Source organism: Labrus mixtus, chromosome 9 (assembly GCF_963584025.1).
Source record: "Labrus mixtus chromosome 9, fLabMix1.1, whole genome shotgun sequence".
NCBI lineage: Eukaryota > Metazoa > Chordata > Actinopteri > Labriformes > Labridae > Labrus > Labrus mixtus.
Window position 1 is genome coordinate 3,567,988 of NC_083620.1, and position 12,719 is coordinate 3,580,706.

Genomic DNA, 12,719 nt, shown 5'->3' on the forward strand with positions numbered 1-12,719 from the left:
TCGTCTCCCATAAAGAACATTTTCCTCATCTGCATTTTACTCAGAGTTTTAAACTGTTGTGATGACCCTCTGGCTCTAAACTCCATAAGCCTGATCCTATTCAAACATTATTTCATTTCCTCTAACTGATTTCAGTTTGTGATGTGACAAGTGTTTTGACTGCTTGACATGGAGTATGGTACACAAGCTCATCGCCCCCGAGGAAACAAACTTTAATAACTCTAGATAGATAGATAGATAGATACTTTATTGATCCCGAGGGAAATTCAAAGCATCCAGTAGCAGGTTACAAAGACGTACATGACATGAAACATTTGTTACAAATTAACAACAAAACCGACCCCCCCCCCATACATATATATTAACCTGAAAAAAAGATTTAAAGAATACCCCTAGATGAATCAAACTTAAACTGTGCAATTAAAAATAGATTTATACAAGAAATGTACATAACCTGTGCAGGGATAAAAATATATCTGCAATTTAAAACAAGAACCTTTAAACTGTTGAGGAAAAAATGTGTAATTAGACCTGAATATAAAAAATAAAAAAAGGGTTGACCTCTGAAGTTGTGTTATATGTTATATATGTAGTAATATTTAAAAAGAAGATACATTAAAGGTGCGATTTAAATAATTGTGAGGTTAGCATTAAAGTTAAACTCTGGTGATACCTCCACCTTCCATTGAGCAGTTTCATCAAGTTAGAGTTTTAATGCCTCTCTTACTTTGGTAGTGACCAAATAGCATTAACTCTATTAACAGTGGACGAGTCCTCTAGGACCAAAAGTAACTCTGATCTGGAGGTGCCTAAAACCTGCATTCTTTCTAATGACCAGAAGGGGGAGCTTGACTGCCAAAAAAAAGCTTAAAGAGAAATTTACTCTACTTCTCTCTTGATTTTTTTAATAGATTCAACATTTTCAAGTTTATGGTTTCTGTGAAATATTTCACTTTTTCAGGTTGTGGCTTCTACGATGGTTGATAAGGGAAAATGATTGGCAACGGCCAAGAGGATAAATGTTTGGAAAAACGTGCAGCAAATCCATTAATGATGCAAATTTGAAAAAACACATTAAAATGTAAACCAGCACAGTGGACAGAAAGCATCTCGTAGCGCAGATTGTCAGTGTTTATATTTTTTTATTAAATGGATATAAAGTTGTAGTCTATGCTGTGTCAGCTTAAAGTGGCATATCGACCACATTCAGCAGGTGTGCTGTGGACATGAACCTGCATGAAGGACCAAATGCTCGTGGTGCTATAGCAATGCTAACATTAGCCACAATGTGACATTGTTTACCTGTGGACAGTTTTAAATACATTGTGACTGTTTTCTGACTGTTTTCTTACCTTTAGACTAGTCAGTTGGTCTGAATTTAAATGTGTTTCATCAACTCATATTTCACTAGAAACATCCCTAATTCTGATTATGCCTTGTTTGATGCTGTGATATACTAATTATTTATTTCTGCAATATATGTCCTGTTAACAAAATTTCCTTATCAGAAAATATTGTTATTACTCTGATAACGATATAAGTGTAGCATATCGCTGAACAAAACCACTTCAGAAACCAACGAGTGATGTCACTGAAACTACGTCCATGTTTTATAGTCTGTGTGAAACCAGAGGGTAAAACACTCTTCTTAGTGGATTTATTACCTCAGCAAACAGTCTTTTCCTAATTATTTTTTTATCTTAATTAAAAAAAATATAACTCTTCTTGTGCTGATTCTGTAAACTGTTGTGCTACATTTTTGCATCCGTTAATGGTCTCACAAAAAGTGGTGTAAGTCATTCTCAGGTGAAAGCCGTAACGTTTAAAGCCCTGGAGAAAGAATGACCTCGAGTGAAATTGTTTTGCTGGTTTCATTTTTGCCTTGTATCTGAACCTGTTTTGACTCTTGTGAATAACCCGCCAGCTGCAGCATCAGTTAATAATATTTTCCTTCAAAGATTTGATCGTCCGTCTGCAGCATGACAGATGTGTAAATAATTGTCTTCTGATCTGTGCTTACTGTATCTGATTGAAGTGAATTATCGAGTCAACCAACAGATAAAAAACAAACGATTAATGTTACCCGGGGATACACTGGCCGTGGTAAAAGACTTATCATCCTCTGAGCAATAACACCATGTATCTCCTCTCAAAACAATTCCAATACAACACACTGGATCTGTTTTCCCTGATCCCCTCTCCAGATATGATTTTTTTTGTAAAGTATCTGATCCTCTTCTTAATACGTCATATCAGGGGAAAGATTAAAAGATGTAACTACATCTGGAGTACTAAAAAAAAAGTATCTTCCTAAGATCTGAGATTTGACACCCGGATTAAGGATTTATTGAAAGATTATTTTGTATTAAAGATTATTATGATATGCAGAGATCTGTGCAGCGCTGGACGAACAGTGTGTGCTGCTGTCTGTCATATTTCCCTCTGTATTATACCTCTCATGTAATTTTTCTAAACTTAAATCCAGGCAGAATTACAGAGCCTGTAAGCTGATAGACCCTGAGCTCTGCTTTTAATTTACTTCTTATTTTTCATCTTTTCCTCTTCCCTCTGTCCGTCCAACCCCTCTGATACTTGTACAGCACAGAGATAGGAAACAAATATATTTTGACTTAGAACATAATTATTCCTGTCATGGTATCTTACCACGAGGAATCATTTTAATCAGGATGTTTTCAAAGATAATACTCGCAGGGTCGCAGCTTTAAACATGCCACAGTTCAGCTCAGAGCAGGAAAACAGGGAGAGGAGTGCATGTCAAATAGAGACAAGTTAGAGGGTTACTGAGTTTATCAGCTGCTCCATGAAAAAACATTAAATAAGAATATAAACTAAAAGTATTAGAAGAAGTTGATATATGCCCTTAAGTTCTGTCCTTCACACACTTCACACATGATTGTTTCCCTAAATCAACTAAAGTCTCTAAATTAAGGGATGGGATGATTGACAGTTCGGTGATTTTCATTTTCTGCATTAGAATTTGGCCAGCGCAATATATCACATTTTTATTATTATTTTAAAAACAGAGAGAAGAATGACTCCATCGAATATTGCAATGGTCTACATGAAATCCCAACATGGCCAAAGTTTTTGTGCTATTTAGACTGCGTAGTGTTGCAACTTAATAATGATAATGAAATAAATAGATTAACCAATATGGGGTGTCAAAGGCTTTATTTATGTTGCAGTGGTATCAAAAATATATCAAATTTTCTTATTTCTACCAGAATCAAAGAGAAGTTTAAAATCTGTTTTGGGTCTTTTTTTAATAATAATAATTGTACCTTTGTTTAAAACCATAAAATACTCTATTGTAGTTTAAATTAAACAATAAAAACGAATTAAACTGTGTAATAAATGCATCATTTTCACGTTTGAATCGCTTTTAAGCATCTAAAAGATTTTTACTTTCTGGGTTAAGAAAGAGTAAAGAATCATGTTCATGTATTCATCAGTTTCCTCTTTACTCTGACAGTGACGACTTCAAAACAAACAAATCCAAATTAAAACTACAGATTTATTTCAGGACCAATAAGGGCCCCTTCCACCATTGGGGGCCCTGGGAAGTTAGTCCCACTCCCCCCCCCCCCCACTATGACGCCCATGCTGGATCATACAGCAGTAAAACACAAGATGATAAAAATCTACAAGAACAAGTCTTGGAGGTCTCAGGAGGAGTCAGCTCAAGACACACGACACGTTTGGACACAGAAGTCGTTGCAAAGGGAAAAGTTTGGTTTTCATTATTAACAGTAAGATTTGTGCTCGTATCGCTCCAAGTCCGGACTGATTAGAACTCCAGGAAGTTGGTGACGATGGCGGCGTTGTAGATCAGGTCTGAGATGTAGCCCATTGAGGTCTGTGGTCCCATCTGTGGGTGGTGTGGGTGGCTGTGTCCTTGTCCTTGAGTTACCTCCCAGTACACCTGCTGAGGGTGAGACGGGACCACCTGGTCTACAGAGGTGTGACCACCGCTGCCAGGTCCGCCTCTGTACACGGCCTGATGAGCCCCGGGCGCTGCTACAGTCTGGGGTTTGAAGTTCCTGAAGGCCTGATAGGAGGATCGGGTCGAGGCGGCATGGTGGGGCTGCCTGGTGCCCGGCTGAGGGAGGAAACCGGGAAGAGCTTGTCCTAGGGTCTGATGGTGGTGGAGGTGGTGGTAGTGGTCCTCCTCCCACAGACGAGGCTCGGGGGTTTGCTGATGGAGGGATGACGAAGCGGGGGGCTGAGGTGATGAAATGGGGTTGCTGTAGATTTGGATCCAGTCTGAGAACACCTGTGGGACTTCTTCACAGGTGTGGGACTGCTCAGGTCTGAAAATGTCTGCCAGGGCCGTGGAGGTGAGGAAAGTGGAGCTGACCGGCCCAGGAGACGGATCCACAACACCTCCAGCTGCCAGGACCGACTTGGAGGACTTGGGGAACCTCCCAGTCTTGATGCTTCTGGCTCTTCTGTTCTGGAACCAAACCTGTGGAAAATCAATAGAGCTGTGACATCGGGGTCTTTTTAATAACACTTAATATCAAATGTCTTTTTGTTTGGACTCTGGTATGTGCTAGTTTTTTCAAAGCTAACACAATGTTAATTCAAGTGTTTCCTATTAGATCTTATAAAACTAATTAATTATAATAATAATAGTAAGAAGACTAACGTGGATCAAGGGACCCAAGGACGCTTTACATCAGGGTAGAACTGGTAATACCTTCTGTAGAAAATACAGACTTTGAAAAAACTCAACCAACATCTGACACCCTGTCACATGTGAAGACAATGTGTCGGCAACTCAAAGAGTATTTAGTCATAGACTAAGATTTTACAAAGACCGGGGATACAGGGTCACTAACTGCAAAAACGTATACAGATTCCTTTTGAGATGATTTCCCATCATGCATCTTGTGGAAATTTACAACTACTTTTGAGCCAAAAAACAAAAAGGAGGAGAAACTGGTGGAGTGGTGGAGAGTGCAAGAATAACTTTTTGACGTGTCCTGCCCTTTGACGATCGAACGTCACTCTATGGAAGTAAAACTCGTAACAAGGTTTCAGTAGGTGAACCTGCAGAAGGATCATAACCTCTGAGTATGCTGTAGCACTGTGAGTTCTAATGGCTGCAACAATTTCAATCCCCCATCTCAATGACAACAATGACATTTGGTTGCATAATGGGGTGATCTCACAGTGGGCCCCTCCACCACAATTAACCCTGAGATATTATTCTAACTATATAGCCACTAGCTATGACTGTGATATCTCGTGCACTTAAAAACGTTATTTTCGGAATTTAAACGTAAAAGTGTCGAAAAGTATCGATATCTGTTTAAATACCATGGCAACAACAATATAAATGTATAGACAGCAATAGAGCAATTGTATTTTTTTAATTACAAAAATTGCTTTAAATTCCTGTCTATGTTGTTCAAATACCTTGGCAACGCAATGCATTAATGGAATTTAGACAGAGCCATCATTTCTCTCTCTTGCGGCAGCTTTTGGCTAAAATGTGTCTGAAGATCTGAAGTTAAAGTTTCTGTATTTTATTATCGATTATTACAATAATTAATTAAAATTATCCATCCTTTAAAACAGGAAAACTGGAATCGAAATTGAGCCTATTGAAGGGTGTCTTACATTGTTAAAGTAAGAGAGATGATTTCCTCGGCTGGATCAGAAAATCAAAGCAAACAGACGCTCCGATATAACAAGCTTTTTTATTATTACCACTTTATGACAAAACTGACCTCTACTTGTTTTCTTATTTCCCCTCTTATTGGTGACACGATAACTTGCCTCCGTGACCTGTTAGTCATTGTTTCACTCCAAAACATTCACAGACATTCACTGAATAAAGCCTACCTGTATCTTGCTCTCAGGCAGGTGTGTGTGTGCTGCCAGCCTCTCCCTCAGGGTGATGTCGGGGTAAGGGGTCACAGCGAAGGCCTGCTCCAGCTCGGACAGCTGGGCTCGGCTGAAGATGGTCCTCTTCCTCTTCCTCTGGCCCTCCGTCAGCCCGGCGGCTCGCTCCGGCTCCGGGGAGGACAGCGCGCCGTCAGCCCGGGGGTCTGAGGAGGACGGAGGACATTGAAACTATTCTAATACAACTAGGCAACGTAAAGTACAGTAATATTAAATTAAATATAACATGAGAGAAAAGGAGAAAAACGTGTCTTTTAAGGAGGCAAATCAAGGGTTTAAATTAAGGGTCAGGCAGGATTGTTGCGGAGTTCTGCGCACTTGTTTGAGGCTCATTGACATTGACATAAATCCAGTAAAATTAAACAGAAAGAAAAAATATCGATCAACATATTTTCATTCAAATTTTCATTTTTATCATAATAAAGGACTATGATTAGATAGGTCTATGTCATAAGTTTTGTTTAATTTCATTTGATCACCTTTGCAGTTATAGAAAGCATTTTATTAACTGTAGGATACTTTACAAATTAAGTTATTGGCACATAGACCTATATAGGCTACACTTTTTATGATAAATGTGGGTTACTATCATGTTTTCACATCTAATATTTTTACCTAATCGTTAAGACATTTGGGTTAATGCCATATTTCATGCTGTAAAATATTTCCCATACTGTTAACAACATTTACAGGTTTAACATATTTGTAATAACTGCAAACAGGTTAAAGTGTTAAGCTACATTTTATTTTATTTTATGTCTTCCTGATTTCGGCTCTCATTATTGTGAATAAAGTTACAATTATTTCATGAAAACGAGTTGAATCGACTTTTTACATGAATGATACATTGTGTATTTTTTTCAGGAAACTTAATAGTAAGTATCAACACCAAGAAATAAAGATCATAAATATTAAAGACATTAAACTCACCTTTACATTGATCCTGCTCTCCAAATATCCCCTTATAGTCCATCATGTCTCTCTGCGGGCTTGGTTTGAGTAAAGAGAAGTCCGAGTCTATGAAGAGAGTCATAACTACACACACTCTCCTACACACAGTGTGACACACACTCTGCAGAGAGGGAGTGACCTCTTATATATACCCAGATCAGAGGAGACCTCCCACACACACACACACACACACACACACACACACACACACACACACACACACCCTCCAAATCCAGGTGTTTTCACCTCTGGATCTGGTCTTGGTGCTTCATGATGCTTTCTTGACCTGATCGGTTGTTTTTAAAGCAATGTGAGAAAAGGTCATCATGTTGGGTAAAACCTTTTTATTTGACTATTTTAACACTTTGTTTATCTTGATATTTTGTTTACCTCTCATATAATCCCTCATTATTAATCCACCGGGTTTTGTTCCGACGTCTCTTCCACATTTTTCATTTATATCATTTGTTTTCTTTTATCGTTCTGATTTTTTCAGGAGATTTCTTCGTAGCCTAAACTTTGGTTTCTTAAAATGTGCTTTACACAAACGTATTTTTCTTATGAAATATGAAACGTTAAGTGGGATAGCATCGATTCTACAGATAGGATACTTAGCCTATTAAGTTAACGTAAATGCTTTAGGCCTATTGGATTCCTGAATATACCTTGAGCTAGAAAAAATAACATTTTATTAAAATACGCCAGATTTTTATGGCTATAAGAAGAGGCCTTAAAAATATTCAAAAATATTAATTGAAGTTAAACCGACAAAATAATCAAAGTAAAAGTACCTTTTAGTAATACGAAGGTCTATTAGAACAATATTAGGAAATATCAAAGATGTGCTTTATTGTCTGTCACACTTTGTTTTAATACAAACAGGGGAAAGGACAGGTATAGATTTCCTGAAATCAATTATTAGCTCCTTTGTTTTGAGAGAGAGAGAGAGAGAGAGAGAGAGAGAGAGAGAGAGAGAGAGAGAGAGAGAGAGAGAGAGAGAGAGAGCTCTCTGTCCCTGTAAATAATACAGGGAAACACAAAACAACAAACACACAGCACCCAACAGTGTCATTGGAAAATATCTGGGAAATGCTAATGAAAAGATAATAATAATGTTTAATATAAACACAACTGGAAAGGTCACATGTAGTCAAAATACCTGTTGAGACTAAAAGGTCATAATGAATGAGAAGCTGCTGCTTAATCAAAAAATACACAAGGTATAGAGATTGATAGAAATCAGTGACTCCAGCACAGAAAATATATTCTTTATGGAAAAGAAAGATGTTTATCTGCTGAAATTCTTGCCATAGCCTTTACACTTGTATAAGGACAGGTTCTGACGTTTTAAATCCAATTCTGTCTTCTTTCTTCTGTCGCTTACTTCTCACATTATTGAAATATAATTATTGAAATATAATCTGAAGTGTTGTTTAATTATCTTAATCTTAATTAATATTTTGGCCTCACTGAAGTCTTTACTTTAAACTCTACTTTTGTTTGCTGGATCCTTTGAGCAGCTGAATCAACCTTTTTTTTTTATTCTGGTCTCTGCTTGATTTTTAAACTTTGGATCTCTGGAGGATTTCATCTGTTTCCCAGCAGGTCAGTTATTGCCTTCAAAATAAAATGCTTGAATACTTCAGTATGATTTTAACTTCTACAGAATCACCATGGTTGAGCTGTATTTGTTTAAAGTTAAATTGATTCTCTTTGTTGAATTATACTTCTTTATTTGGCAGATATTAAACTACAGCAGTGTCTTAACTTTATGCTTTTATATGATTTTCTTCTTCATTAAACAAGGCATGCTACATCTGCCTACTTCTGTCAGGCTTGTCATGCATTGTACTGCATGAAAGTGTCAGATTTAAAGATATGTTGGATATTTATTATAGCAAAGGAAAAACTCAAACTCAGCTTCATTGAAATAGTTTTCATACATTGAAGCATGCAGCCCAAAGGGCTTCACAAAGAGCATAAGAATGGAAATGAACAGCAATAGAGAAACATAGAGAAAACTAAAACTAGATGTTCATGAAATACTTTTTAAATATTATTGACTCAGGAGACTTGACCTTTTCAGATGGCACCACAACAGTAAGTGTGTTTACTCTCAGTGTTTGAGGCTATTTCAACTCCAAAAACATTTTTTAAAACAACAGTAAATTTGCTCATGAAACATTTATTGACACAAACAATGGCTCTGCCATTTTTCATTTCTTGGCCTTCTTTAGGAGCTTGTCCAGGTAGAAGCGTTCTTCACCAGGGATAATTTTCTTCCACAGGAGTTGAAATTCCTGTTGGCGGGCCAGTTCAAGTAGGATGGTTTGTCCATGTTGCCTGTGAAAGATTGATTTGTATCATTTAGAAGAATGTTCAATAATTTAAATTGTACAATGTTCAGTAAATTCAAAGAACTTGATAACCAACCTAACTTCCAATGCAGCATCCATAGCGATCTTAGAGACAGCTGTGAGGATGCGCTCCGTGATGCCTTTTCCGGCTGTGAGGATTTGTGCTGCTCCCATGCTGTCAGTCAGCTGGTGCAGGTATTGAGCCATGCTGCATCGCACAGCAACACAACCGTGGCTATGGAGGGACAAAATGAATAAACATTTAGACAAACAAACCAATCAAATGTGACTAAGAACAACTTTTGTATTCAGTTTTTATGCTCCTGCTGATAAAATCTATACAATTGATTTTTCTCCTCTTACCTGAGCCCTTTGTTCAACAGGGCGTTAAGGACCTGAGCATGGCTACAGTTTTCCACCATGGCTTGTAGTGCAAGATTGGCCTGCTCATGAATAAAGGCGCTGGTGGTTTGTGCCAGTTTGAGCAGCAGGGCCTGGCCTGTAGCCTCAACCTCTGGGTCCATGGCCTTCTGGAGTCGAACATACATGTCGGCTAAGGTGCACATAGCCTCAGTGGCGACAGCGGAGCGAAGGTTTTTCACCTGAACAGTCACAATAAACATCATCAGTCCATACTGTACAGTAGACTCATAGATACATGTAGGATGTAGTGATTTACATGAAACACAAAGGGGGGGGCAGGTGTAAAATACCTCCATTATGAGAACCAGGCACACATCATGGAGTTTGGTTTTGAGGACCTCCAAGTGGTTCTGTTCAAGATCTTGAACTCTTTTCAAGCCTTCAATTTTCTTCATCCTGCATGTTAGAATTAAAAAAATGTACTTAACCACACTGATAAAAAAAATCTCAAACCTGCAGTTAAAACAGCTTCTGAAAATATGATACAAGGAAGCTGACTGGATACTTATCAATCAATGACGAATGGGAAAGGTAAAGAAAGGGGACAACTCAAAACCTTCCAAAGTGTATGAATAATTACTCTGTGTGTGTAAATGTGATCCTTTCTGTGGTTGGTGTGGGAAGCTGTTTTTATTATTTCTTTAAGCTTTTTGGTGTTTAGCTGCCGTGTTACGTGTGTCTGATGAAGGTTGTGCTCATGCTTTATTATTTAAACAATTGTTCATTTCTGTATTTCTATATTTTTAACCTCAATGTAAAGCACATTAAGCGAAGCTGCAATTAAGTGTGCTTTATAATAAAATCCCCTAAGTGGTACATGTGATGCTCTTTCAGTGTCTTACCAGTCATCAGATGAGATCAGCTGGAAGCAGAGGTTCAGACTCTCTGCAGCCAGAGTTAAAGGCGACATCACAGCCTTTGTGTTCTTTCCCGTCTGGGGGCTGCGGTCACCCCATGCTTTCTTGTCTGGTAAATCAAAAAATACTTTTTTTCAGTCCTTCAAACAACTTAACCTAACTTAAACATTTAAATAAGCTAATTAAACCCATTAACTTGTTTTATACTCATCTAAATGTTTATTGAAGACCTTACCTGTTCCCTTGACAGCGGGCAGGAACCTCCCTGCTTGAGCTCCTCTTTGTTTTGTTTGAGGCTCTTTTGGAGGGATTGGGGTCAGAGGAGGCAGCACAGGTGACATCTTTGCAGCAACTGGGAGCCGAGATTGAGGGACAGAGTTGTGTTGAGAGTACTCCATTTGCTCAATCCTTTTATTATTGTACATCTGGAGGCTGCAGACGCTTTCAGTATTCTGGCCTGGTAATCCATAAAATACAAAAGTCAAAACACTGTGTTACATTGTGTAAGAACATACAATAAAACCTAAAAGGTCCCAATGGAAAAATATGGATCTACATCATTCAGGATGTGTTCAGAAGAACATACCTGATCCTTTGAGATGTTTTAAATGGCGCAGTAACCTCTCTGGCTGAGCTCCACCTTTATTGTCCCAACAACTTGTTGGAGGCCTTGGGGCCAAGGGGGGCAGCACAGGGGCCCTCTTAGCAGCCACAGAGAGTCGAGAGTGAGGGAGGGAGTTTTGATGAGCAGCCAGTAGGCTGTAGTCATCCTTTGTTTTCTCACCTTTTAAACAACAAGATGCAAAATGTCAAAATACTGTTCTCCCTTCTGTATCAACATACAATACAGTGAAATGATCCTGTGGAAAAAGATGTTTCCATCATTAGGGATATATGATCTTACCGTCCAATGGTGTAACAGGGCACAGGAACCTCCCTGCTCGAGCTCTACCTTTATTTGCCTGTTGGAGGCCTTGGGGTCAGTGGTGGCAGCACAGGGGCCCTCTTGGTGGAAACAGGGAGTCGAGAACAAGGGAGGGAGTTTTGTCCAGCAGAATAGAGGCTGTAGTCATCCTCTGCTTTGTCACCTTTTAAACAACAAGATGCAAAATGTCAAAATACTGTTCTCCCTTCCTAATCAACATACAATACACTGAAATGATCCTGTGAAATGTATGAATTAAAGCTTGTTCTTCAGTTATTCACTATGTGAGTAGAAGAACTTACCTGTTACTTCATCAAGCTTTAAAGGGTAAATTCGCCTTCTTTTATACGGACATATTGGAGGCAGCACAGGGGCCCTCTTAGCAGCAGCTGGGGGTCGAGATTGAGGAACGGAGTCTCTCTTTGAGTACTGACGGCTCTGCTCAGCGTCCTCAATTTCATACCTATAAGCCACTACCGTCCATCTATCGCCTTCCCAGCTGATGGTAGCTGAGATTCACAACAAAATATGCATAGCTTAAGGTCTAATTTTTGAAACAAATGTCAATGCTATAAGACTCCAACAAACACTTAAAATACTTGGAAGGAACAGCAAAGGTTCAAACACCACAGCCCAACATTTTGTCTCTCAACTTACCTGGTGTGTTGAGCCAACGTCTGTGCATAAAGTCATTATAATTCTCTTTACATGCAGTGCAGAGTCTGTGCCATTCAGCAAGCTCTGCTTTATCAGCAGTCTTAACGTCCACAAAGTGGTACTCATTGATGAAGCCATCAGGGTCCTGTATATACTGGTTCCTAGTTTGCTGAGGAAATAAAGTACCAAACAAAAGCTGAGCAACATGGAGACAGAAACAGTTGAATTGAAAATGTTACAATTACTTATCAAAGATGCCAAAGAGGTTTTTTAGAGCTAAGTAAACTCTGTATGCATTTATAAGAGATGTTTAAGAGTGAGCAGGAGGAAGGTAGAGTTGGTCACTTACAAAAACATTGTTTTCCTTCAAACGTTTCCAAAATACAAGAAACATTTTCAAAGTTGAACAACTTTTCAGTCACCTCCAAAATACACAACTAAATCTTTCACGAGTTAGGATGAGTGCGTGCTCTCTCTTTGCTCTCCAGAGTGAAAATGAGTATTGAGTTTGAATGTTGAGGTGTCTTCAGTTAGTGAAAGAACTCTTCATTATGACATCACAGTAAGATCCACACCATGATGAATCTGCATTACTATATTTATATCGTTATCATATTT

General features: G+C 38.5%; 2 protein-coding genes across 2 annotated transcripts; both read right to left on the reverse strand.

The window, feature by feature from the left end:
- Positions 1-3,586: 3,586 nt before the first annotated feature.
- Positions 3,587-6,983, reverse strand: sebox (SEBOX homeobox). The gene is made up of 3 exons (XM_061045694.1): positions 6,862-6,983; positions 5,872-6,077; positions 3,587-4,486 (listed from the first exon to the last, which is right to left on the reverse strand). The coding sequence occupies exons 1-3, from the start codon at positions 6,962-6,964 to the stop codon at positions 3,809-3,811; spliced, it is 987 nt and encodes a 328-aa protein (XP_060901677.1). The 5' UTR covers positions 6,965-6,983; the 3' UTR covers positions 3,587-3,808.
- A 1,981-nt stretch (positions 6,984-8,964) lies between these two features.
- LOC132979858 (TOG array regulator of axonemal microtubules protein 1-like) lies at positions 8,965-10,980 on the reverse strand. The gene is made up of 4 exons (XM_061045695.1): positions 9,953-10,980; positions 9,603-9,841; positions 9,316-9,474; positions 8,965-9,225 (listed from the first exon to the last, which is right to left on the reverse strand). Exons 1-4 carry the CDS (start codon positions 10,055-10,057, stop codon positions 9,099-9,101), a joined length of 630 nt encoding a protein of 209 aa, XP_060901678.1. The 5' UTR covers positions 10,058-10,980; the 3' UTR covers positions 8,965-9,098.
- Between the last annotated feature and the right edge of the window lie 1,739 nt (positions 10,981-12,719).